Raw genomic sequence first — 24,145 nt, 5'->3', positions numbered from 1 at the left:
AACTTAGCTTGGTCACAGCTGTGGATGCTGTTGATCCAGACTCTGACCTGTGGGACTGGCTTCTTGGCTTGACCTTGGACCTGCCTTGTCACTATGGTCCTGCCTGGTGATTGCTGGCTGTGTCTGACCCTGGTTATGGTTGTTGGATCTGACCCTGACCTCTGGATTGACTTCCCAGTTTGGCCTTGGACCTGCCTTGTTAACTATGAGCTTTCTTGGTGATCTGGGCTGACCCCAGCTGCCATCCCTGGGTCTGCCCTGCTTGTCTTGCTTGGGGCTGCAAGATGGAGCCCTGGCCAGTTGGGCTCCTGCCCTGCTGGCTGTGTTATTGTGTCTGGCTCCTGACTCCTTGTCCCTTAGACAGCAGCTGCCCTGTCTACATCTTGACCAATGTTGGGGGTGGGGTCCCAGCATGGTTAGTTGTATTAGGGGGGGTGTAGGAAGTTGTTCAAGTATGTTTTTCTTCTGTAACAAAGCTGTCTTATGAGTTATTGTCTTATCCTCTGCTATGTCAGTGCAGTTGTTTATGGAGCAGGGGTGGAAAGCAGGTAGTGAAATGTGTGTGGGTTTTTTTGTTTTTTAAACATGTCTCCAAAATAATAGAGAGGAGAGTTTTGTCCAACCTTGACTGGGTTTACAGCATAACTCCAAACCAGCTCCATCAGTGCAAACCAAGGTGTGCTAATTCATTTAGAGGGGTGTAAGCAAGTGGCTGTGGAGCAGGAATCACTTAAGCTAGCTTTTTCACTGATGGAAATGTGCATGGAGGTAGCGAGCTAGGGAAGCTCTAAAGAAAAGATGAAAATCCCTTCTTGTGATGGCTGGAGAAGACAGGAGTCTAGAAGGTACCAGAGTCCCCAGGAACAATTCTTTTTGACTCAGCCAATGTGCTCCGTCAGCATATCAAGGCTTGAGGAGGGGATAGCACCCATGGGACAGGAGGGAGAAAGAGCCACGAACTCACCCTCCCAGCTCAGTTTCTCTGTTCTTGCTACCATGAAGTTCATCTCATCTCCTTTCAGATGTTCCCTGCAGTGTGGATACCTCCTTCTAAGTTAATATCCCTCAGCCCCCTTTATGAGGAGGAGATATCTCTGTGTGGTCAGGTGGAGTCCATCTCTCCTGCCTGTCTGCTCAGAGGAGGCAAGGAAGCATATCTGCCAGGAGCAACGACATGGAGAGGAAGCTTGGTATTCCTTCCTTGACTCTCTGCAACCAGATGCAGCCTAGAACTGTCTGTCTGTAGGGAAACATGTCCCATGTTTCAGTGGGACAAGGACACAAGTGCGTAACAGCTGGGAGGAAGCTGGGAGCTTCGCACTTGTGTGTGTCAAATCCTTTGCCACCTTGTCTTGTCCAAACCAAGGGGGAAAGTGAGAGTGGGTGCCAAGGGGCTTCTGTGCAGCCAGGTATGGAAGAAATCTCTCCAGGCACCCCCTGCTCTTCCAGCATCCATGTATTGCACAGGGCAAAAGGCATTTTGAGCTATGTAGCAGTAGCACTGCTGTCCCACTACATGCAGCAGCTCCTTCTCTCTGGAACATGTTCCTCCTTTTTAGTTATGCTACAAAATGCATACAAATGGGCCCCAAATGCCCTGAATCCATGGGTGTAATTTCTGATTCAAATACAATCACAAATGTGGAGTCCTTGATGGTAACGAAGGACTACACTGTGGATAGAAGCGTTCTTTAGTGAGATCAGAGACACAGACAAAACTGGGTGTACTGCTCACATTAATGTTCAGGATCTCTTTGCATTTGAATGGCTGTTCATGACCTGGAGCTATTCTGAGGTGGTTTTGAATGGGGACATGTACTTTGGAGTTAAGGTGTTCTCTCCTGGGTAACTGTGCTTTGATTATATCCAAGACAGCTTGTTCTTTTGGTTTAACTTTGGTCTGGACTCACTGGTCAGGGAAGACTGGGAGACAGCACTTCAGAGACCTACTGTTCCCAAGTCCAGCAGAGTTTGGGATGAGGTTGACAGCTCTGGCCCGGTTGGTGGCATCCATGAGTGTCTCGGGGCAGTGTTGTGTGTCGGGGCAAGCTAATATCAAACAAAGTTGCATTGTATCACAAAGAGTGATAGGGAGAGAAGTAGATGCTTCAGTGAAAGAACGGAAAAAGGAAGTGATCAAAGCAGTGAGATAAAAAATAATGGCAGGAACAGACTTCTATGTGGGATTATTTAATAATAAGGTAATTAATGCTTTACACCTCACTGACTCCTTTCATGTAAGGATCACAAAGCGCTTCACAAACATTAATTAATCTTCCCTAACATCCCTGCAGGGAAGGTCACTGAGCTACTGAGCGTAAGGGAAATCTTGTCATTGACAAAGGTGTTTGCTCTCTGGGCATGACAGATGCTTGGGTGTGATGGCAGGAAGGGGAGAATTTCTCCTCCTTGTTGATGACTTCAAATGATTTCCTGTAACTTCCTGAGAGAGAAAAATATCTTTGAGTTGTCATGGGTATCTGGAGCTGGGCTAAGGTGGGCCTGAAAGATAATCCATGTCAAAGCCATCGTGCAAATGGCTAGCACTGCCTCACCCTTCAGATTAGACTGCCCCCAACATCCTTGAGGACACTGGGAAGGCAGGGCCCTGTACAGATAACCCCAAGCACTAATGCCCAGGCAAGGTTTGAGTAAACTTAAGGCATCCATGAACAGCTAATCTGCAACTGACCATCAGAAAAAACACCAGAGTGAAGCGAGAGATTTTCCTGCTCTTGGTCTCTTCAGATTGGAAGGGAACAACTTTCTGGAAGTTACGCTTTGCTCAAATGCAGGCTGGGCACTTGAAAGAAATGCTGTGAAGTCAGACTGAAGGCCAGCAGAGCTGTAAACAGAGGGTCAAGACTGCCTACTAGGAGCTGCATGTATGGAAGCCGGGGTGAGTGCTCTGATACTATCTTGCCTCTACCACTGAAACAGAGGTTACTGTACTCCTGCATGAATCAGGAACCATTTCACAGCTCCAGTAGCCAGGAGATGGGGAGAGCCCCCATTCGCTTGCCTGCCAAATCTGTCCATTGTACCCTGCAGATACCTGGTTTAGAGGCAATTTTTCCCAAACTCCAGCAGGAGGTGCAATCTTGATCTCTGTTCAGATCCAAGAGCTGCTGCTGGTCCTGAGAAGGGCAGTGTAAAGGACCTCAGGCTTCAAAGGGAGAAATTCACAATTATGGCTTAGATTTACTCCTACCAGAAATCAGTGCTCTTCAGTTGAACTGATGGCATGATGAGATAGGAGAGAGTTTGGCCCTTTTTGGCGTAAAAAAATGTAAGAGGAAAGGCAATAAGAGAAGATAACAGTATGAATGGGATGGGGCCAGTTGGTGTGTACAGGGTAACGTATAGAGGAAAGGTCTTTGCAATGCAAAAGCAAGATTATGGTCCATCAGAAGGAGGAACTTTTATTTCTGAGACATACATTTTTCAGGTAATAGGTGTTCAGTCTGACATCACCACTTCTGTGACATTTCAGTGGTTACTGAGGACTGCATGTCACTGTGGAGAGTACAGATTTACATCTCTGGGGTAATAAAAAGATCTAAGTTTGTGCTCTGAAGAAAAGTGTCCCTTCTGCCTGAGGTCCTGCCCTGGACTGATGAAGCTGCACTGTTAGCATACTGGTAAGACGATGTTGTCATTGCTCAGCGCTGCAAATAACTTTGCTTCTCTTTCTTCCTAGATCCTGGTAGCAGTGCCAGCATGGCTGACCAGGGATCAGCCTCAGGCTACCTGAATGGAAAGAAGCCACCAGGTCAGTGTGCAATGAGTGTTGGGTTTCCTTCTTTCTTTCTTTAGACAGTTTATGGGAAAGCTGAAAATGGGATGGGGATGTGAGATGGGCAAGAAGTGAGTTCAGGCTGAAATGGTCTGGAAGGATGGGCTATCAGTTGGGGAACATGACTAGGAGGTCCCTTGTTTGGCCATAGCTGCACTGTGATAGCAAAAATGAAATCAGGAGAAGAACAACCAGCCTTAAATAATAACAAGGGTTGTGCCTGGGGGAGTTGTTCACGAGGCCTGATTATGTTATTAGACTAAGCCCTAGCCCACATGATTAACCTGAGGCTCAGAGGGAAATCACAGGGGACAGTCCTACATCTCTGGAAACTTCTAGCTTCCTACCTGTTTTGTCTACTCTGTAACCCAGATGTCCCCAAAGACCCTGCTCTGTCCTAATTGTACCAGCCTCACTACTGGCTGGTCTCAAGGTGTACGTGCATTATGGAAAACGCATCACACCAGCAGTGGATCACCATGAGCCTGGTAGCACCATCACTAGTCCAGTCCGTCTGTCCCTGAAAGCCAGAGGCTAATGGCAAGGACCTGGCTAGTGAGAGCTGGGAGGTGACCACTTGCCACTTGCTTGCTTTTCCAGCATTCACCTGGGAGGTGAGGGCAAATGACCGAAACTACCACTTGCAGTTCAAGAAGAAATTTGCCTTCTATCTGACCAAGAAGAAGTATGCGGTGAGTCAGCTTGTGCCAACCCTGTGCCATTTCCTTAGCTGCCCACCCAGCCCCTGATATTCTGAGCTGGTTTTGGGGAGTAACATGACAGAGACTCCATAGATTGATCTGCTGTAGGTTGGAGAGTGACATAAATAATCCCGTGTGAGGAGGAAATGTCGTTCCCTGCTTTGTGAGCCAGAAGCTCTCTGGAGCTCTGAAACGAGGAGTAGAACTGAGCGAAGAGTGCTCTTTAGTCTGATGGTCAAATCAAAAGAAAGGTTTTTGAAAAAAAGTTTTGATTGAACAAAACCTGTTTTTTTTCATTTTCTCAGCTAAATAATGAGCATCGTGCTGAGGATCAGTTAGAAATGAAACAAAATATTTTGTTTCTGAACTTCTAAAACATTTCTAAGTCATATAACCCTTTGCTCTTACAAATCTTTATCTTATTATTTTGGTAAAACTTTAAAAGAAAAATCTCTCTTATGGCATGAGCAGTTGAAAAGGCCTCTTTTAAAAATACTAGAATGTTTCAGCATTTTCAAAACACATCCTTGATTTTATGTGGCTGAACTCTCACTTTGGGCTTGACCTGCATTTCTTCTGTAGGGCAATGCCATTAAAACAGCCAAGTACAACATCCTGACCTTCCTGCCACTAAACCTCTATGAGCAGTTGCACCGAATGGCCAATGTCTACTTCCTCTTTGTCATCCTCTTACAGGTGAGATTGACACCAAGGTAAAAGCACACGTGTGAGAGATGCTTCCTTCCAGCAAAGGAAACTTGTGTAGTGTTCAGAGTAGGGGACTGTCAGACAGGACCCCTGGCTTCCCTCTCCATCTTCTAGAGAACCATTGTGGGACCCTCCACAGGTTACTTCTCTTTGGCTTTCTATCTGGTTTGTTACAGCCCCGAAACTTGGGACAAATCCACTGGGCCATCTGATTCATCATGAGAAATAATTCTTCCATATGAAGATCAAAAAATAGTCTCTATGCCTCACAAGAAGATCAGCTGCAGAGGTTGAGACAAAGTCATGCAACCCTTAGTCTTTCAGGCATTTGTGGTAGGACTTTGAAGAACAACTAAGGAGGTTAGGAGCACTGTTCCCAGGGAAAGCCAGTAGACCATAGACCTGTTAAAGCATGGAGGTGAATTAGACACTGTAGGAATATCGTTAAACAGGTACAAAGTTTTGTGGTTGCTCTGAAGGGTTTGCACAACAGTAGTAACCTCATGAGCTGAAATTCTCCTCTGTGATTAATTGAGTTCACATGTGAAATGCTCTTATTTTAGTATGTCTGATTTGCTTTACTACAGCTGAAGTTGGTTCTTTGTGGACTGTAATAGGCTCAAATAGTGTCAAGGATAGTGGTTTTCAGTAGTGTTCATTGCCTTTCAAAAACCCTTTGTGAGGGTTTTAACCTAGGTTTAGTTTGGTTATTGTAAATGATTGGGTTTGGATATAAACTAAGCTCATATAGGCCACTCCTAAACGGAAATCCTAGCCTCCAAATTCAGGGATCCACGTTTAGTTCACACATCCAGTTTAAAAAGAGATGGAAATTTAACTGAGAAGTTCTATGTAAATATAACAGTTGATTTGTCTTAGGTGGGGTCCAGTCAGACTAGGGCTGGACTAGGAGAGTTGGGAGTGAGGGAAGCTGTGTCTCAAGGTGGGATGAAAGTTGTGTCTGGTCCCTTGCCCATCACAATGATTTTAAAATTCCCTTGCTATCTCATTTCCTTTTCCAGACCTTTCCTGAAATCTCCACCCTGCCCTGGTACACTCTGTTGTTCCCCCTGAGCTGCCTTCTCACCATCCGGGGCTTACGAGATCTTATTGATGACATTGTGAGTATGGGCTGGAGTTAAAGGTTGAGTGCTGGGTGTAGATGCTGAGGGGGAAGGTGAATGCGTGGGGCAGCTTGTTACAGAGTCTCTGACTGAACTGAAAAGCTGGGAGATGTTGGCATTAGTTGTACTTGAGGTACCATCAACTCTACTATGTCCAAAGCACTTTGTATTTTCCCTTTGAAAGAATGTGACCAGACAGTATCCTGACCAATGGATGTACTCCCAATTTGGTGCCCAGAAATACTTTGGGAGAATTCTGACTCCATTCATCAGAATGCATCTTCGGGTTGCTTCAAAAAGCAGATCTTGCCCTGGAGCTGAGGTCTCCAGACAGATTATGGCATTAACAGAACAAGGAAGCCTGGCATGGTCCGTCCATTTGGTTTGACATCTTTTTTTTCCTCTCCTCTGTACAGGGCCGCCACCAAAGTGACAGAAAGATCAACAGCAGGCCATGTGAAATCCTGTCTGGGAAGAGGTGAGGGGATTTGGGAAGCTGTATCCATGTTTTCCTGACTCTCTGTGAAGAAGTGTGGAATGGTGGATCTTGTCTGAAGTGCTGAGCATCCTTGAGCATAGTAGTTGTGAGAAGAGTTTTGGTGTGACTATCCCTGACTCTGCAAACTCACATCTCCTGCCAAAATCTATTGCAGGCCCCACTGTTTCCCTTCCAGGGATGATGATCTCCCACTCCCAGGCAACAGGTCTAAGAATCCCTGACTCCTTTTGATATGCTGGGAGGAGGGTTTTCTGGGTACAGAGGTAATTCTAGGACTCCACCTCTGTCCCACAGAGCAACATTCCTGCTAACCCCTGATCTAGAGGAAGACTGGTCCAGGAAAGGACTAACATTTCCCACCTGGGGCCAGGTGACTGGTGGCTGAAAGTCACTGCCAGCCATAGGTACGTGGTATATGGATGTGACAGTTTGATGGGTCCTGTGCCATTTCCAGTGCTCAGCTGTCTAACAGTCATCTGGACAGCAGACCACCATGATGGCAGAGAAACCAAAAGTCTGGAGGCCCCATTCATGCAGGAAGTTGGGAAGAGGCAGGCTGGTCCAGAGGACAGATATAGCGTTTGCTCTGCCAGGGCCCATGTTCCTACTGCTCTGTGTGCAGCCTCCAGGGCTGCAACATTCATTCACCTAATTCTTCTGCAGGTTCCACTGGCAGAAGTGGCGTGACATCTGTGTTGGAGACATTGTTCGTCTGCGCAAGGAAAACTTCGTCCCAGTGAGTCAGGCCCCGGGGCTGGGTGCATGCTGGGGATGACTGGAAAGAGTCTTGGCAAGAAGAGACTCAGTGAGGTGCTCTCTCTCTCTCCCCTTACTTTTCAAGGCTGACATGCTCTTGCTGTGGAGCTCTGAGCCCAGCAGCCTGTGCTACGTGGAGACTGCAGATATTGATGGGTGAGGAGATGAGCAGAGATGTGGTTATTGCCATGAGGAGAAGAGTGGAGACATCCCAGCCAATGGTTGAAGCCTCTGATCTTGGGGACCCACCTGGCATTGAGGCTGGTTGTCAGGCATGCTGGCAAACCTGCGAGTGCAGTGTAAACTAGGGGATCTGGGGGCTCAGCACCTCTGAAAGCCAAACCTACAGACATCCCAGAAATGGGGTTTGAGTCCCTGATTTTGAAAATGGGAGCCAAATGACAACTGAGGCACTTGTTTTGGGCCTGCCCATAGCTGGGGGAAATCCCCAGCCCTTCCCAGAGCATCTGTGTGACTTCAGGCAAATCTCTTCATCTTGTAATTCCCTATCAGCCAAAAGAAGGATAACAGCTGCCCGCTCTTCCTGCCTCCATCTGTAGGATTTATTTAATGAGAAGGTCTCAGGGCCAGGGTTTTCTCTCTGTATGAATGCTCGATGCCTGGCATGATAGGCCCCTATCTTGCTTTCTATTGCCAAGCATTACTGTCACTTACTTAATCACCTGATAATTAGTGGCAGTCTCCGTCCCATGGGTCTGATAGTAGAATTAACATCTCTGTCACCTCGTGGGGTTGTTTTAGTTGTTATTTCCCCTCTTACCCTCTTTCCCTCATTCTTGTTTACAGGGAAACGAACCTGAAGTTCAGACAGGCCCTTCTGGTCACCCACCAGGAGCTAGTGAGCGAGGAGAGCATGGCTGCATTTGATGGTGAGTCTCCTGGATGAGCAAGGATGCAGCCTTCTCCCCTGGGATCAGGTTGGTTCAGCCCTGGCATGGGAAGTCTCCGCACTCCTGCTGACCTAGCTCTGTCCCCTCATATGCCAAGTGCTCTTGCTCCAACAGGAGGTTGCGCTTGTTCCTGTTTGCAAGGCTGGGAGGGTGGTTCATGCTGAAGCACCCTGCTTGGAGGCCCTTCCCCAGCTGTGTGTCTCTGGGTCCCTCAGGGTTGCACATCTTCCCCCTGCCTTGGCTCCCATCTTTCCCGGCAGGATCTAGCACTTTCTCTTGGGTTGTTAGGTCTTTGGTCTCATCCCAGAAGCTCCCAGACTTGAACTTAGGTCCTGGATTTTTCCCCTTTGTCTGGTCATCCATAGGATGTGAAGGATAGTGCTGATCCTCCCCTGCTGGGGGCTCTGAGGGAGAAAGGGAGCAGGTTTGTTGTGTGTCCAGTTTTATAGCCCAGTGCGGTCCCTGGACTGAGCACCCTCCCAGCACTCCAGGTTGTCACATGATCTCAACCTGGCCTTGCTTTGAGTCATCCTATTCACAGCTGCCTCTGGATATTCTCTGGTGAAATCTGAATTTCCCCCGAGAAGCCCTTGTCATCTCTCTCTGGAGAGGGCAGGTGTGGGGAAGAGGAAGGACCTCACAGTTCTCCAAAAGCCAAAGCCTGAACTGTATCCTCTCTGCCCAAGGGAAAGTGATCTGCGAGGAGCCCAACAGCCGGATGCACAGCTTCACTGGCACGCTGGAGTGGAAGGGCGAGATGTACTCGCTGGACAGTGAAAGGATCTTGCTGAGAGGCTGCAAGATACGCAACACTGATGTTTGCTATGGCTTAGTTATCTATGCAGGTAAGTGCCCAGGCTCTGCTCTGCCTCTGGGCCAAGATCAGGGAAGGCAGGAAACCTCCAGATCCGCAGGGCTTTTAAATCACCCAAGCACTACCAACATTATCAGGTCTGATTCTCAGCTGATACAAAGTGAGGAGGACCTGCCACTGTAATCAAACCCCCAAAAAGCTGTACCAAGCTTTGCTGGTGTCAGGCTCACTGGCAGGGAGACAAACCGGCTGAAACAAACATCCACTTATTGTAGGTTATATTTCACCTGGATCAGATTTGGATCCATTTCACCTTGTGGTACCTTCACAGATGGGCCAGTGCGGCTGAGAGCTTGGTGATGAGTAGCTGTGGGTAGAGGGGAGGGATAAGATCTTAAGCTGCTGTAAGCAGCACTTCTGAGTGTGCAGCCACAGCTTGATTAACCACTGGAACCACTGGTCAAGGGATGTGGTGCTCTGAAGTCTTTAGAGGTGAGGAGATGTGGTTGCAGAGAAAACAGCATCACTTAGCTGCAAGTCAGTCTTCTGGGGGTTGCAAGATTGCATTTTCACTTCTAAAATGTTTCTTGTCCAGGATTTGATTCCAAAATTATGAGGAACTGTGGAAAGATCAAGCGGAAGAAAACCAAGTTGGACCACATGATGGACCGGCTGGTGATCATAGTGAGTGTGCTGCAAACACATCCCGACCAAGTCCACCAGCCTTCTGGGACTGCTCACACATTCTCTCACAAAATGCTGTTTCTTTGGGGTTTTTTGAGCCTGAAATGTTTTGTTCAAAATATCTTGGTTTTAATGTGTTGTGGGTAATTACCAAGTAATGTTCCCAGGAACTGGCATTTGCTGGATCTGGAGGAGTCTGTTCTGTGGTTGTGTTCCTTAACCCAGGAGCCCTGGACCTTGTCAGCTCTGAATCCTCAGCTGTATAGCAGTCCATTTGGCAAGCCTGTCTCAAAACCAGGGACTTGGAGTATTCGGGATCCCAAACCCCAAGACAGCCTGTTTTGTGGCAGTATAACATCCCTGACTTTGGAGCTGGGGGACTGACTGAGCAGGGTATACCTTGGCTGTCTGAGGCCTAGAGGCTTAAAGTGGCTGCCACACTCTGCTCCATGGTCAAGAGCCTGCAGGCAATGGGACCTTGGCTCTTAGGTGGGGACTGATGCCCAGATCCATAGAAGAGAGGCTGGAAATCTTTAGCTGGAGGCAGGGAATGAGGCTGGGGCTTTGGCTCCAAGTACTGAGCAGTTTGCATTTTCAGTGTTGATACCAAAACCCACCATTTACTGTCTTCCCCACAGCCTCCTCTCCTGTCTGCTCTGCTCCAGCTCCTTGCTGAGCTAAAGGAGGAATGTGACTGCCAAAAGAACTGAAGTCTTGTAAAGTGAAAATCTCCCTTCTGGCCCACTTGAGTCCTCCATAACTGCAGGTCCTAGGATGTGGTCTGGGCTGAGAGAATTGTTCAGCACAGAACAGAGGGAGGACATGGGAAGAAGGAGCCTTTCATCTGTTCGAAGCAAAGTTCCTAGTGGCTGAGTGTCATCACTTCTCAAATGGGCCACTGGCACTACTTTGCTCGTAACTTCAGCAGGAAGGCTGCAGGGATGCCCCCTGTCCAGGAAGATGGTGCCTGAGGCAATTGGCAAGGGTGGGAAAGTTAGGTTTCATTGTGTATGCTCTGTGGATGTGTAAAGCTGTGATCCTTCATCTCAGCACAGGATAAGCTCCAACTTTTGTAGTTGTCTTGAACCGGCTTCAGACCCAGGGACACCTTTCCACAGGTTTATAGTTAAAAGAGAAAAACAGTGTGGAAGGGGTAATGGTTGGTCCTAGGAAAGAATTTGGTGGATTCTGTGTGATGTGGCTTTCTCATCCTGGCTTCCCCTCTCAGATCTTCCTGGTGCTGTTGCTCATATCACTGTGCCTTGCCATTGCCTCTGGATTCTGGGCCAGGAGGTTCCAGGAGAAGCACAGCTACCTCTCCACTCTCTACAAGCACACGACTCCTGTCAAACAGGCCTTCTTCAACTTCTGGGGCTTCACAATTCTTCTGAGCATCATTGTACCCATGTCCATGTATATAACGTAAGAACAACAGAGCTTGCAAATGCGCAGAAACTAGTACCATCATCCCTGACCTTGGCCATCACCTGGCATCTTGGTTTGCAGCTGCAAAATGGGGCTGCACGAAAGATCCAGCTGTGACCCTGAGCAAATCATTTCTATGTGTTCCCATGACTAGAAGAGCATGAGGATGGGTATGGTGCATGCTTCTTACAAACATTAATAACGTGCTCTGAGATCCTCTCAGAAAAAAGCCAGAAAAGAGATGTAAGGACAATTGTTGATGCTGGGAATCATGGGCAGGCTGGGAATGACAAATTGATGTAGGCAGTATTTCCCCACTGAGCAGCAGCAGGGATGGGAAGAGAAGGATGCACCCCTTGCTAGCATGCAGTTAATAGTTACCATTTGTGCTCAAAGACACAGTTTCAAAACTTTTAGGCCCTTCACTGAATCTCCAAATCTATGAAGTTTATCATCAAGGGCCAGATTTCCAGAGGAGCCAAGACACCAGGGACCCAAAGGGCTCCCAGTCTGGTGTGATGAGCCTTTTGGAAGCCTGACCATGAACAATCAAAGCTCTTTTGCTTCTTCCAAGCTCAGAGCACCAGATTCAAGGTGGGGAGTTCCCCTCGGCTCTTTCTTCCTATGTCAGATCCCCAAGTCCCCCCGGGATGTTTGCAATGCAATCTCTTTCCCTGGTGTAAGTTTTCTTCCATCTGGCTCTCTAGGTTTGAATTCATCTACCTGGTGAACAGCTTTTTTATCAACTGGGATTTGGAAATGTATTATGCTATCAAGGACATACCAGCAAAAGCCAGAAGCACCAGCCTCAATGATCAGCTTGGCCAGATTGAATACATCTTCTCAGACAAGACTGGCACCTTGACGCAAAACATCATGAGCTTCAAGAAATGCTGCATCAATGGGACGATCTATGGTAACTTTTGGTGGAAGCAAGTTTGTAGGGACTTAAGAGTGAGGTAGACCTTGCATTTAGAGCATGGGGCTAAGCACAGGATACTTGGGTTCTTCCCACTTCTGGCTTGCTAGGAAGCTGGGGGCATGTAGGTTATCTAGGTGACAAACATCTGATGCCTAGGCAGAAGATGCTGTAGAAATTCAGCTTGTTCTTAACTCCTGTGTTATCAGGCTGTCAATGCATAGTAGGGGCCTATGCACCTGAAGTCAAACTCGTTTCATGCTCTTAGCGTGTGGATTCCCCCTGCCCCCATGGCACATCATTTTCTGGGTTTCTGGTGAATCTCCAGCTTGATTTGCAAACCTGTGCATTTTGAGGATTTTTTTGTTTCCAGCAAAAGTCTGGAAAATTGCAACTGAAACAGAAATGCTCTGTTCTGTTGAAAGGACCTTTGCTTCATTTCTCTCTCCTCACAAGCTCAATGCAGAGCAGCAGGGCTGAGAGGGGAGGAAAGAGAGAGTACACCTGCTTCCTTTTTAGCTTATTTCTGGCCACCTGCAGCTCTTCTGAGATGTGTCAAAAAACATCAAACTGCCTCCTCCCGCTAGGCTACAGCCTCTCATCTTAAAGGTGGACTATGGAGGAGGCAAAGAAATTACATTGTGCCCTTTATTGTTCCTTCTTTATGGTGAAGGCAAGTAATGCTCTTTTGGTTGTTGTTGTTATTTTTCTGCTTGTTTTTCTCCTTAGAAACCTGAGAATTGCCAAGTCTTTCTTCCTCTCTTACTGTTACACTTGGTGGTGTCGGCTGGCTTTTGGGATCTGTCTCAGTGCTTAATTAGTGAACTTTAGAGAGCAGGTAGGGCCAGAGGTTTAGCATGGAGCTCCTTTCTTCTGACATATTTATCAGGCACTTGAGTCAAATCGATAGTGATAAAAGCAAACAGGAGCAAAAAAAAAAATCTAGAAAAGTTTTAAGGAAGTCGAAAACCAATTTCTTCCTGTCTGATCTGTCATGGTGCATCTCTGTGTTAGCAACATTGTCATAATCCTGCCAATCTTCAGCTAACTTTAGAGTATTCCTGGAAAAGCAGATGAAAGCCAGGCCTGAATTTTTAACATTGAAGACATGTAGAAAGTATGAATGGTTGGTCAAACACTTGGCCTTCACAAAGAAACAAATAAATGGCCCAAACCCACTGACTTTCCCTTTCCAAGGTGGCCTTAAGTGTCCTGGGCTGTATCCTGGCAGCCCTTGGACCGTTCTGTCTCTCCATCCATGAGGCAGAGCCTCAGCAGGGACCAAGACCCCCTCAAAACCCTGAGACAGAAGGGAGAAATGGGAGCATGCAGCTAACCCGGAGATTGTTCTATTTAATTAAGGCCAACTTTTGAAAAAGTGAACAGTGATTTGGGGGAGCCAGGTCAAACCCAGACATCCTAATGGAGCCTGGCTCACAAGGGACAAACACTGAGCAGATGTTGAAAATATGTCCCTTTTTGCATGTCTCTTGTTGGCCAGCAAAGGAAGCAGATTCTTCTAGAAAATTTGGTCAAAACCTCTGCTAGTAACGTTCCCTGCCAGCTCTGTATTAATTGAATTATTTTTATTTTGGCAGGTATGGGCATGGGCCATGAGAACAAACAGCCATCGGTGCGTAATTTCCCTCACTGCCCCATGTAACACAGGGTCAGATGCTGATCCTCACTGGGGGAAAAACCATAAAAGCTCTTGATTCTGATGGGAGCAGGATCAGCCTTTTGTTTTGTAGCACATCTGTCTTACAATTTGGTACCATCTTGTGAGAAAGAGGCACGTGATTCCTTGGGGTGGAGAGTTGGGGTGGCTCCCAACTGCTGGGTACGTGGTTAAGTACAAGGGAAACAAGGTTATAAAATACTGCAGTTCTGTTTTTTCCAGCCTTTTTGTACTCGCCCCCTTGGCATAGGCAATGGAGAGCAAGGTTTATGGATCCTGGTCCTGATCTCCTCATGCCAGTGTGAATCAAGAGCAAGTCCACTGGCATTAGACCCCGGGGAAAGGAGAGAGGGGGCTGGCACACACTCAGGACTGCACAGATTTCACTAGAGGCCTGATGAAGTGAATCAGCCAAATGTGTCCACTGTTGCTTGTGGTCTCTCACCGCAGGGTTTGACTCTGGTTCGCCTTGGCTCAGCTCTAAAACAGTCATAGCACAGGGTCAGCACATGATCTGATCGCTCTGCTGGAGCCTCATGAAATCCCTGCTGCAGAGTTGTACTGGTAGGCCTCATGCTTGGTTTCTTGGGTGCCAGCAGCCTGTCTGCACCTTTTGCAGAGATCAGGGTTGACCTGGAGCCACCGTGCAGACAAGAAGTTGGAGTTTTACGACCCTGTGCTGCTGGAAGCTGTCCAGCAGGACACCGACCCCGTGCTGAGGGAGTTCCTGAGGCTGCTGGCCCTCTGCCACACCGTCATGGTGGAGGAGAATGACAGTGAGTGGGCTCTGGTGTTGGCTGTGTGTTCCCACACCTGTGCTCTGAGCAGGGCAGCTCAGGGCATTGAGGCTGTGATGGCTTTTCCACTTGCCAGCAAAGCTCTGGTATAGGGAGAGCAGACTGCATGAGAGCTCAGTGATGCGTGCGCCAGCGTCCTAGAAATAGCCTCTGGCCCTGATGTGTACATTTGGGTTTGTTTTAAAACCAATTAGTTGGGGAACACAGAGGTGATAATTCATCTCTGGGCACTTATCTTGCTCAGAAGAAAAAATGAGACAATGGGGACTGAGTTTCCATAGCCTACTGGCTTGGACCTTAGGGTCCTCACAGGCAGTGATTGTGCTGGGCAAGCATAGGCATAAGAGGTGCTTGGCTGGAGTGGGAATCTCCTTGCCTACCCCATCCCACTCTCTGCTGCTTTTCTGCAGACCAGCTGGTTTATCAGGCAGCCTCACCCGATGAAGAAGCGCTGGTGTTGGCAGCCAGGAACTTGGGGTATGTCTTTCTGGCCCGAACACAAGACACTATAACCATCAGTGAGTTGGGAGTGAAAAGGACGTACAAAGTGCTGGCCATGCTGGACTTCAACAGTGATCGCAAGAGGATGTCAGTCCTGGGTGAGCAGGATGGGGTGTCCCAGGGAACCCTTCCAGAACCACAAAGGGTCCCTTCTGTTCTCAGCCCTGCAAGGGATGGCACAGGGATGGGTGCAACTGATTGCTGCTGGCAAAGGGACTCCTAAGAATTGTCCTGGTCATCTTTGTGGTTCTGCTTGTCCTGATACTTTAGTAAAGGCAGTCAGGAAGTGTTTGCCCCACAGAGAAGAGAGGATGTAAAGCAGAGACTCAGAGGAGGTGTGTAAGGAACTGACAATCCAAGAGGCCTGACCCATCCTCATGATGGTGTGTGTAGGTCAGAGATGACCTGTGGGATCTCCTATCACCAGCCCCATAGCCAGTCCCTGCTGTAGAAGAGCATCAGGTCTCCTCTGTGGTGTCTCCCACAGCACAGATGTGTTGGCCTGCTTCCCTGAGCTCCCAGACTCCTGCTGCTGGGATGGCTATGAGTGGGAGGCAGATCTCTGGGTGCCTAAGTGTTGTCCTTCCCCTCCCAGTGCGAGACCCTGAGGGGACAATCCGGCTCTATACCAAGGGGGCTGACACGGTGATCCTGGAGAGACTGCACAGGCAGGGACCCAATGAGACTGTCACTGAGATGGCACTGGATGTGAGTCTCGTACCAGCCTGGGGTGGAAAGGGCTGGTCTCCCTCCTGCTGGCTTTGGGTTGGATGTCCTGCAACCACTGCTGCTTTTTCCTCCTTTGGCTTCAGGATTTCTGTCTCTCTTTCTCCATTCTGCTCTAGGAGCCTCATCTGCATGTGGGATGGGGTTAAGAGGGTATCAAATCCACCCTCAGTCCTCTGCATGGACTATTTGCATCAGAGGGCTGCTAATGGGGATGCTGTAGGGTGGGGGGACAGTCATAGCCCAGAGGAGATCCCCAAATCCTGCAGGGTCTCTGGTTCTGCCTCTGGGAGCATCGTGGCTGCTGGCACGATGCTCATGTCCATGAGAGTTATCTTGTCCAAAAGAAGGAAGACCTGATGGAGGGGCTGTCTCATCTCTGCAGCACTTTGCGGCGGAGACCTTGAGGACTTTATGTCTGGCCAGCAAGGTGGTGAGCGAAGCTGACTACAGCAAGTGGAGCAGGAGGTACCACGAGGCCAGTGTCCTGCTGCAGGATCGTGCACGGGAGCTTGACAAAGTGTATGAGGAGATGGAGCAGAACTTGCAGGTGGGATGATGCTGGGGGGTTAGGAGGAACTGTCTGAATAGGTCCCCACTGGTCCCATGGAGGGCAGGAGTGCTGGGTTCAGTTCCCCAGGGCAAGGGGGAAAGTGTCTGACATAACACCCATCCACAGAGGGAGAGGGTGGGCTGAGATCACCCACAGGGATGATTTTGTGACGTTCCAGGAGACCCTGAGCTAGAGATCTGTCAGGTTATGCCCTGCAGGGGCACCCATGGGAAGGGGCTGGAGTCTGCAGGGATGCAAAATCCCTGTGTGGATGCAGGGGCAATTCCCAGTTCTATCTTGCCCCTGCCATCCTGCCCCACATTGTGACACTGACTCATGCTCCTTGCAGCTCCTTGGGGCCACGGCCATTGAAGACAAGTTGCAAGATGGAGTCCCTGAGACCATCCAGCTGCTGAAACTGGGCAACATTAAAGTGTGGGTGCTGACGGGAGATAAACAAGGTCAGTGGAGGCAGCCCCAGACGCCACCAACACATTCTGGATTTTCTCTAATAGGGGCCAGAGAAGAGACGAGACCCTGGGAGAGAGGGGACAGCAAAGAGGCTCTGCTGGTACCTTTCATGTATGATAATAGCACATCCTACAGATCGTGTCACCAGTGGGGAAACTGAGGCAGGGGAAGCCCTTTGCATGATGGCATAGAGCAAGAGCTAAAGCAAAACCCTTGGCTCCTGCTGTCCACCCTAGGACTGTTCTCCCTAGCTTGAGGCAGGACTGGGGGGCTGCCTGGGCATTGGCCTCTGACATCTGCCTGTTGCAGAGACCGCAACGAACATTGGCTATGCATGCAAGCTGCTCACGGACGACATGGAGATCCTGGAAGAGAAGGAGATAAGGTGAGAAGTTGTCACCTGATGTTTCAGGACAATCTCCCATTAGGCAGGGAAGGAGGTTACTCCTATTGAAGGAGACACCTGAGGGCGCGTGAGTCTATGCAGTGTGGGCAGAGAGCCGAACTCTGCCGGGGATGCTTCTCCCTCTGTGTCCCAGCCTGGATTTTCATCTCCTGCATCATCTTCTGATGTTCTTCCCGGCCTCCCCTCTCTGTGTTGGCCACTACAGCTCTTTCCTCCTTGGCAGGATCTGGTCAGAAAGTGCTTAACCCAGCTCTCCAGCCTCCTAGCCACATGGGACTTCCCTCTCAGGCCTGCCTGGATGGGGGCTGATTTCTGATATCTGTGAACTCTTGTGGCCTCCTGTCTCTCCTTCCTGTTCCCACCACTGGGTGCTGGTCCCAGTTCCCTGGACCTGGCTTTGAAGTGGCAGAGGCCATCAGATCCCAGTCAAAGTCACACAGCATGTCCAGTGTTCCCAGCATGCTGGCTTGGCTCTGACCGTCTTTTCCCTGCACAGCGAAATCCTTGAGGCCTACTGGGTGAGCAACAACAACCTGAGTGGCAGTGGGGAAGCCTTGTGCAGCAGCCGCCTCTTCCAGCAGTGCCCAGAGGCCTCGCGCCATAAGAAGAGAGCTCTCATCATCAATGGAGACTTCCTGGTAAGGCAGCACTTCGCTGCTCCCATCTCTGCTTCCTGCCCGTGCTGGCAGGCTGTTTGTCTCTGAGATGAATGTGCCTCGGTGCTATCAAACACAGCACCTCCTGGGTGCTGGGAAGAGATTTCACCAGTTTGGTTACTGGTGTTCTACAACCAACCCCAGCATCATTCTGCCTTCTGCTTAAGTGTAGCCACCTCTGGGATGGGCTACGGCAGTTGTGTGTCAGGGCATGGTGCTGCTACTCAGCATGTAAGGGAGGAAGTGAAAGGGCATTATTTCCCTCTGAGACAGCACATGGAAGCAGAAGGTAGTTGTCTGACACCTTTAATAGAGAATCACCAAGAATGGCTGGGGTGGCACCAACATTCAGAGGAGCTGATACCCCTCTTGCCCCAGGGGGTGAAAAAAGCCAGCTGGCTGGCAGTTTGGGCTGGGGAGCAAGCAGTGGAGGGAAAGACAAGCTCACACCAATCACTTGGTATTGGGGGCTTTAACCACGCTGACGCAGGCTGGCAAGTAGTTGTTGAATAAATCCATGTGCTATTCTGGTGACACTGGGACAGTCTGGGGACATGGGTCTCATGGGTAGAGTGCCACAGTCACAGTGCCTGCTGTCTGATGAACTCGGAGCAAACCAGAATCACTTTTTTATAGTACCTATGAGATTTCAGAGCATAATTGAGGAGTCAGGGACCCTTGTGCTACAAAATCCCTGAAGGTCTTTGGAAAATACAGACCCTAAATGTTATAACCTTCCCTCCTTGCCCAAGATTGCAGCACAAGTACTTGGGAGCTAAGAACAGCCCCATCCCTTCTTGCTAGCCAGGGGCATGTGACTAGCCCCTCTCTTCTTTGGCTACCTGTGGGGTGAATCACTAACCAGAGGTGTGCTCTCTCCTAAGGACAAAATCCTCCACACAGGAGAAGTGCTGAAGAATGGGAGAGAGCGGCTGGGGCAGTGGCTGGCTTGCTTCAAGGCCACGGGCTCACAGGAGCAGGGCAGCTTGGTGGAGAAGGCATTTGTGGACTTGGCCACAAGCTGCCAGGCTGTGATCTGCTGCAGAGTGACCCCCAAGCAGAAATCACTCATTGTGCAGCTGGTGAAGAAGCACAAGAACGCCATCACGCTGGCCATTGGGGATGGTGCCAACGATGTGAACATGATCAAAAGTGAGGCTCGGGGCAGGGGGCTGGTGGGAGCGTGGGTTTCAGCCAACTCCTCCTTCTGGTGGGAAGGCTGTGCTGTTAGCACACCCAGCCATACCTGCTTTGCCTGGTTTGTTGCTCCCAAGGCTATGCCCCATTGCTTTTTTCCTTTGCCAGTCACTCCTGGATTCATCCTCTGCCCATCAGTTTTGGGGCAGAGCGTCTCCAGTAGCAACGGGGAAGCCAAACACTGTGAGGGGCTCTCTGAAATCCCCACCACCTGCATTTCATGTCCTCCCTTTGTCCACAGCTGCCGACATTGGGGTTGGCATCAGCGGGCTGGAGGGCATGCAGGCCGTGCAGTGCAGTGACTACGCCCTGGCACAGTTCCGCTACCTCCAGCGGCTCCTGCTCGTCCATGGCCGCTGGGCCTACCTCCGGATCTGCAAGTTCCTCCGCTACTTCTTCTACAAGACCTTTGCCGGCCTCATGGCTCAGGTCTGGTTCTCTTTCCACAGTGGATTCACAGCTCAGGTGAGGGCTGCCACTGTCGTGCTGGGACCTTGTCAACAGGGGACGTGGTCGTGCCACACACCTCCACACACCAGCACTGTGGCCTCTTCACAGGGGACCCCATGCAGGTCTCAGCCTGGCATTGGTAGCACCATGTGGACATGTGTCCACGTCATCACCCTGGTCTCCTTTCTCCCTCCCTGGCAATAGGCCATCTGATTTTTGGGGCTGCTTGGCTGAGACTCAGCATTTGTCCTGCCTGGTTCCCTCTGTGGCTGGTTGAGAAAAGCACCTTGAGGAGCCTTGGGGGTGTCCTTGTAGGCACTGACAGCCCTTGGGGGCAGCAGCTCAGCCTCAGACAGAGACAGGGAAAGATCCCAGTTACATTAAGCTGGTTTCACAAACGATGGGAGCTTTAACCCAGGGTGAAGGCCATCAGTGTGACTTGGTCACTGTTGTGTGGCTCCACAGCTTCCTGCTCTGCACATAGCCCAGTGAGCCTGGAGAGCACTGCAGATAACCTGGAGCTGATGCAGAGCCCATGGCAAGTCTGAAGGGGTTTCTCCAGGCCTTGGATCGCAGTCTTCTAGACTTGTATACCCCTGGTGCCTGGGTATCCTCTCTGGGTCTTTCCAAAGCATTACTGAGCTCACAGCCACTTTCTTTTCCCTTTTAGCCTTTGTACGAGGGCTGGTTCCTTGCACTCTATAATGTGTTCTACACCGCCTACCCTGTGTTTTCCATGGGCCTTCTGGAGCAGGTACTGTGGCCTGGAAGCTGGATACTCAGTGTGTATGAATGAGTGTAGCCATTGCACCCTGTCCCCATCTGTGTGGCACTTTGTGCGCTGCTGAGACATGATAGTAGGTGCTTGATGGGCATTTGGAGCCCAGCACCACTTAGCATTCCCAGGGGCTGCTTACAGAACTGGTACTGCAGTGCCTCGGGTTCTCATCACCCCCAGAGCAAGCAGGTGGAGGTTGGACTCATCTCAGTGCTCACAGAGGGTGCATCAGATGGGATGGCCCAGTGTCCCTAGTGTGGGTGGGAAGGCTGATGCTTAGTGTCCTCCCTCCCTGCAGGACGTAAGTGCCAAGAAGAGTCTGGAGTTCCCTGAACTTTACGTGATTGGGCAGCGAGATGAGCTCTTCAACTACCGCATTTTCGGCATGACCCTCCTGCATGGTGTCAGCACCTCTCTCGCCAGCTTCTACATTGCGCTCTGGGCCTTTGAGGACCGAGTTGGCAGTAAGGTTGTCGGGGACTATGAGTCTTTCGCCATCACTGTTGCCACATCAGCTTTTCTGTCAGTCATTGTGGAGGTAAGCACAGGACCCCACGCTGGCCCAGGAGACAGGCCCATGATGCCTGAGTCAGGGGCAGATGGCAGAGCCAAGGTGGCACTGGAGGTTGCGAGGAAGGACAACGGATTAAAGGCCATGCTGGGTCAAACGGCCTACAGGGTTGTAGGACAGAGATGGACCCCAGGCACATAGTGTTACTGCTGGGCACCTGGGGAATAGAAACTTCAGCCCTAGTATCCATCCTAGGCACCCTCTCTCCTCCTTGCAAGACACAACTCATCATGCCCAGCCTCTGGCTCTCAGGATAGTGGTGTCGCAGGAAAAGTGCAGGAGATTGAGTGGAGGGTCTGAGAAGATGGGCTCTGTCTGCACTGCGGCAAGTGCTGCGCTGGTCTCCCACCTCCCTGCCAGAGCTTGGTGCAGATTTTCAGGGACCACATCTGAGCTCAGCCCTGGGTGCTCTGACCTGATTCACAGCCAGCTTTGTTGCTGGGCAATGATCTCCATTGGGGGGGTGTGAACTTGGGGCTCCCTTGAAGGATGAGTGGCCAAGTGGAACTGGGTCCCCTCAGTCTTGACAGGGCTCTGTGTGCTCTGCTGTTGCCTGCACAGATCATCATGGACACAAAGTTCTGGACCGCACTGTCCTTCCTGATGGTCACAGCCAGCGTACTGTTCTTCTGTCTCTTCTCCTTCCTGACCCAAAACATCCATGCCTTCAAAATAGCCCCTGCCATCTTCCGCTTTCCAGGTAAGATGCCCCAGGGATCCCTGCAGTCCTTCCCCTCCTTGAAACAAGGGAGCCCAGGCTGTGTTCAGTGCTAGGAGAAGCTGTTTCCCACCCTGTAGATCATGTTTTCTCTTGGGCCTTGGCCAGATCCTGTCTCTTGGCCCAGTCCAGTCTGTGACTCATCATCCTGTCCCTTGCACTAGTCCTCAGCTGCTGTACGGTCCTGGGGGCTCTGCTGGGGGACAGACATGCAACTTCTTGATCTTGCTGGCTTAATCTTGATCTTGATTCCAACTTAGGTGCCATCTCCTGTTTAGACTCCTCAACACCTCTGTGGGTCTGGGCCTGCATCCTCACAGTTGTTCTTTCTCTCTCCTCTTTGCTGGGCACTTTTCTTGCTTGAATATCACTTGATGGTGACTCTTGCATTGACAGATGCCAGCAAGAATGCCCTGACCGACCCATATATTCTGCTCATTGTCCTGCTGTCCTTGGTGGTGAACACCATCCCCTCGCTCACCATCCGCTTGTACCGCACTATCATGGGCAAAACCACCATTCAGCAGGTGAGGGCTGCTTGGGGGCTCATGAAGGGAAGGATCTGCCTTCCTCCCAGGTACACAATGCTGGGATTGCATTGTCTGCCTCTGCATCAGTGTCTGGGGACAGCCGGGAGGTTTGCTCGTAATGGGAATGGTGAGATTGCCCAAACAAGCCGCTACCTGAACACAGCAATAGGCCTTGTTGCCTCTCTTCGCTGGCACAGCTCTGCTGGTCCCTGCTCTTGTGACATTGACCCTGGGGGTAGGAGACCTGGTCCAGTTCTGGATAGGATCTACTCTTGGCTGTGGGAAGGAATTGGCCTCCAAGGCTCACTGGACCTGGCAGTTAGGAGGCACTGGGGTGTGGTGCAGGTGTGTCTACCAAGGTCTGGTACTGGTACTGTTTATCCCCCTATATGCAGTGGGTCACTGCAATCACACAGGAGCTTTTGTTTCCCTGTAGCTGCAGATGTTCTCATCAGTGGAGAAATAAAGCCCCTGATTTTATCATACATATACAAAGAGGTCCCAGATGAGATCAGGATTGAGAGTCCCAATATCCAAGAGCTTCCAAGACCCCCAAGAAGGTCCCCACGTTATAGATCACATCCCAGGGGCTTGGGCCATGGTGGAGCTGGGAGCCAAACTGTGTCTTGGTGGAGGCTATCCCCTGCATGCTGTCCCCACCTCGAGGCAGGGACTTGCCCTGATGTCCCCCATCTCCTTGCAGAAGATCCGCTTGAAGACCAAGCGGGAGCCAGAGCCCTCAGTGGAGCTGCACGCCCACATCCGCCGTGGCTCCTTCCACCGCCGCTCCAGCTATGCCTTCTCCCACAAGGAGGGCTATGCAGGTCTCATCACCCGGGGGGACAGCCTGCGCGTGAAGGGCACCCGCAGCACTGTCTTGAGTCTCCTTCACCAAGAAACAACCCCTGCTTCATCCTCCTTCCATGTGCCCTCTGCATAGCCAGCCTGGCTGGGTTCCCAACAACCCCTGCTTTGGGACAGGGGACTTGCTGTCCTTGGGCACCAGCGAGGCACAGAACTGGCTGGACACCTCCATCTACAGGCATTTTTATTTTACCTTATTGGACTTTTTTGGACCGCTGGAGAAGTGCCTGGTCACCTATCTCTTGAGAGAGCAACACCTGTGCCTGACAGGGCAGCATTACTGCCATGTGGACAGCCCCTGTGGCTGGAGAGGGGCTGGCCCAGCCCAGAGGACTGAAGCTCCCAGGCACTGAGCCGTGGGACATGTCCGAGTAGCCGTGCTCAGAGCGGCTCCATCTCTTGCGTGTGGTGCACAGACCCTGTAGACTTTGCAGGAGCCATAGAGCTGTGGAAACTGGCTCCTCCTGGCCAGGGCATCTCAGGGCCTCTAACAGCATGGCAAGGACAGTTTCTTCCTCGCCACTGGTTGCTCCCTCCCTTCCTCCAGGATGTCACTCTGGAGCAGATTAATTAAGTGGCTGATCTTGATTTTTTTAATTTTTTTTTTTTTTACACGGCCACAGGGAGCACAGGTCAGATCTGGCTGCCTTCCCGGCATGCTGGGCTGGCTCCATCACCTGCTTCCTCCACACGTCTTCCTTCATTGGTGTTTCTCATCCTGCTCTTCATGTCCTTCTGCTGATTTGCCACAGTGGATCGGGGCAGTCAACAACCCTGTGAAACGTTCCCCCAGCTTGTAGCCATTTGGACTGGGTGCTGGATGGTAACTTGGTTTTGGAGAGGATCCATTCACCATATGAGAAGGATAGAAATGGAGACAGAAGGGGAATGTGATTTAATACACTTCAGTGC

At 50.3% G+C, this 24,145-nt stretch overlaps 1 protein-coding gene across 1 annotated transcript; it reads left to right on the top strand.

The window, feature by feature from the left end:
- Positions 1 to 2,883: 2,883 nt before the first annotated feature.
- On the top strand, positions 2,884 to 23,309 carry ATP8B3 (ATPase phospholipid transporting 8B3). The gene is made up of 29 exons (XM_067313088.1): positions 2,884 to 2,899; positions 3,701 to 3,772; positions 4,397 to 4,488; positions 5,080 to 5,193; positions 6,228 to 6,326; positions 6,746 to 6,807; positions 7,492 to 7,564; positions 7,670 to 7,740; positions 8,392 to 8,474; positions 9,182 to 9,340; positions 9,905 to 9,993; positions 11,222 to 11,415; positions 12,126 to 12,334; positions 13,173 to 13,175; positions 13,936 to 13,970; positions 14,635 to 14,791; positions 15,223 to 15,411; positions 15,909 to 16,021; positions 16,425 to 16,589; positions 16,942 to 17,053; positions 17,373 to 17,448; positions 17,966 to 18,107; positions 19,010 to 19,277; positions 19,564 to 19,787; positions 20,443 to 20,526; positions 20,849 to 21,088; positions 21,683 to 21,821; positions 22,236 to 22,366; positions 23,073 to 23,309. The coding sequence occupies exons 1-29, from the start codon at positions 2,884 to 2,886 to the stop codon at positions 23,307 to 23,309; spliced, it is 3,648 nt and encodes a 1,215-aa protein (XP_067169189.1).
- Positions 23,310 to 24,145: the final 836 nt, after the last annotated feature.

This window comes from Apteryx mantelli, chromosome 30 (assembly GCF_036417845.1).
Source record: "Apteryx mantelli isolate bAptMan1 chromosome 30, bAptMan1.hap1, whole genome shotgun sequence".
In the NCBI taxonomy this organism is placed as follows: domain Eukaryota; kingdom Metazoa; phylum Chordata; class Aves; order Apterygiformes; family Apterygidae; genus Apteryx; species Apteryx mantelli.
This window is presented reverse-complemented; position numbering and strand designations above follow the sequence as displayed.

What these genes read in the sequence shown, in the direction of transcription:
- ATP8B3 (XM_067313088.1), top strand. An exon ending in ATGAGAACAAACAGCCATCG is followed by an intron (nt 13,971 to 14,634) that starts GTGCGTAATTTC and finishes CACCTTTTGCAG; the next exon opens with AGATCAGGGTTGACCTGGAG. An exon ending in TCATCAATGGAGACTTCCTG is followed by an intron (nt 18,108 to 19,009) that starts GTAAGGCAGCAC and finishes CTCTCTCCTAAG; the next exon opens with GACAAAATCCTCCACACAGG.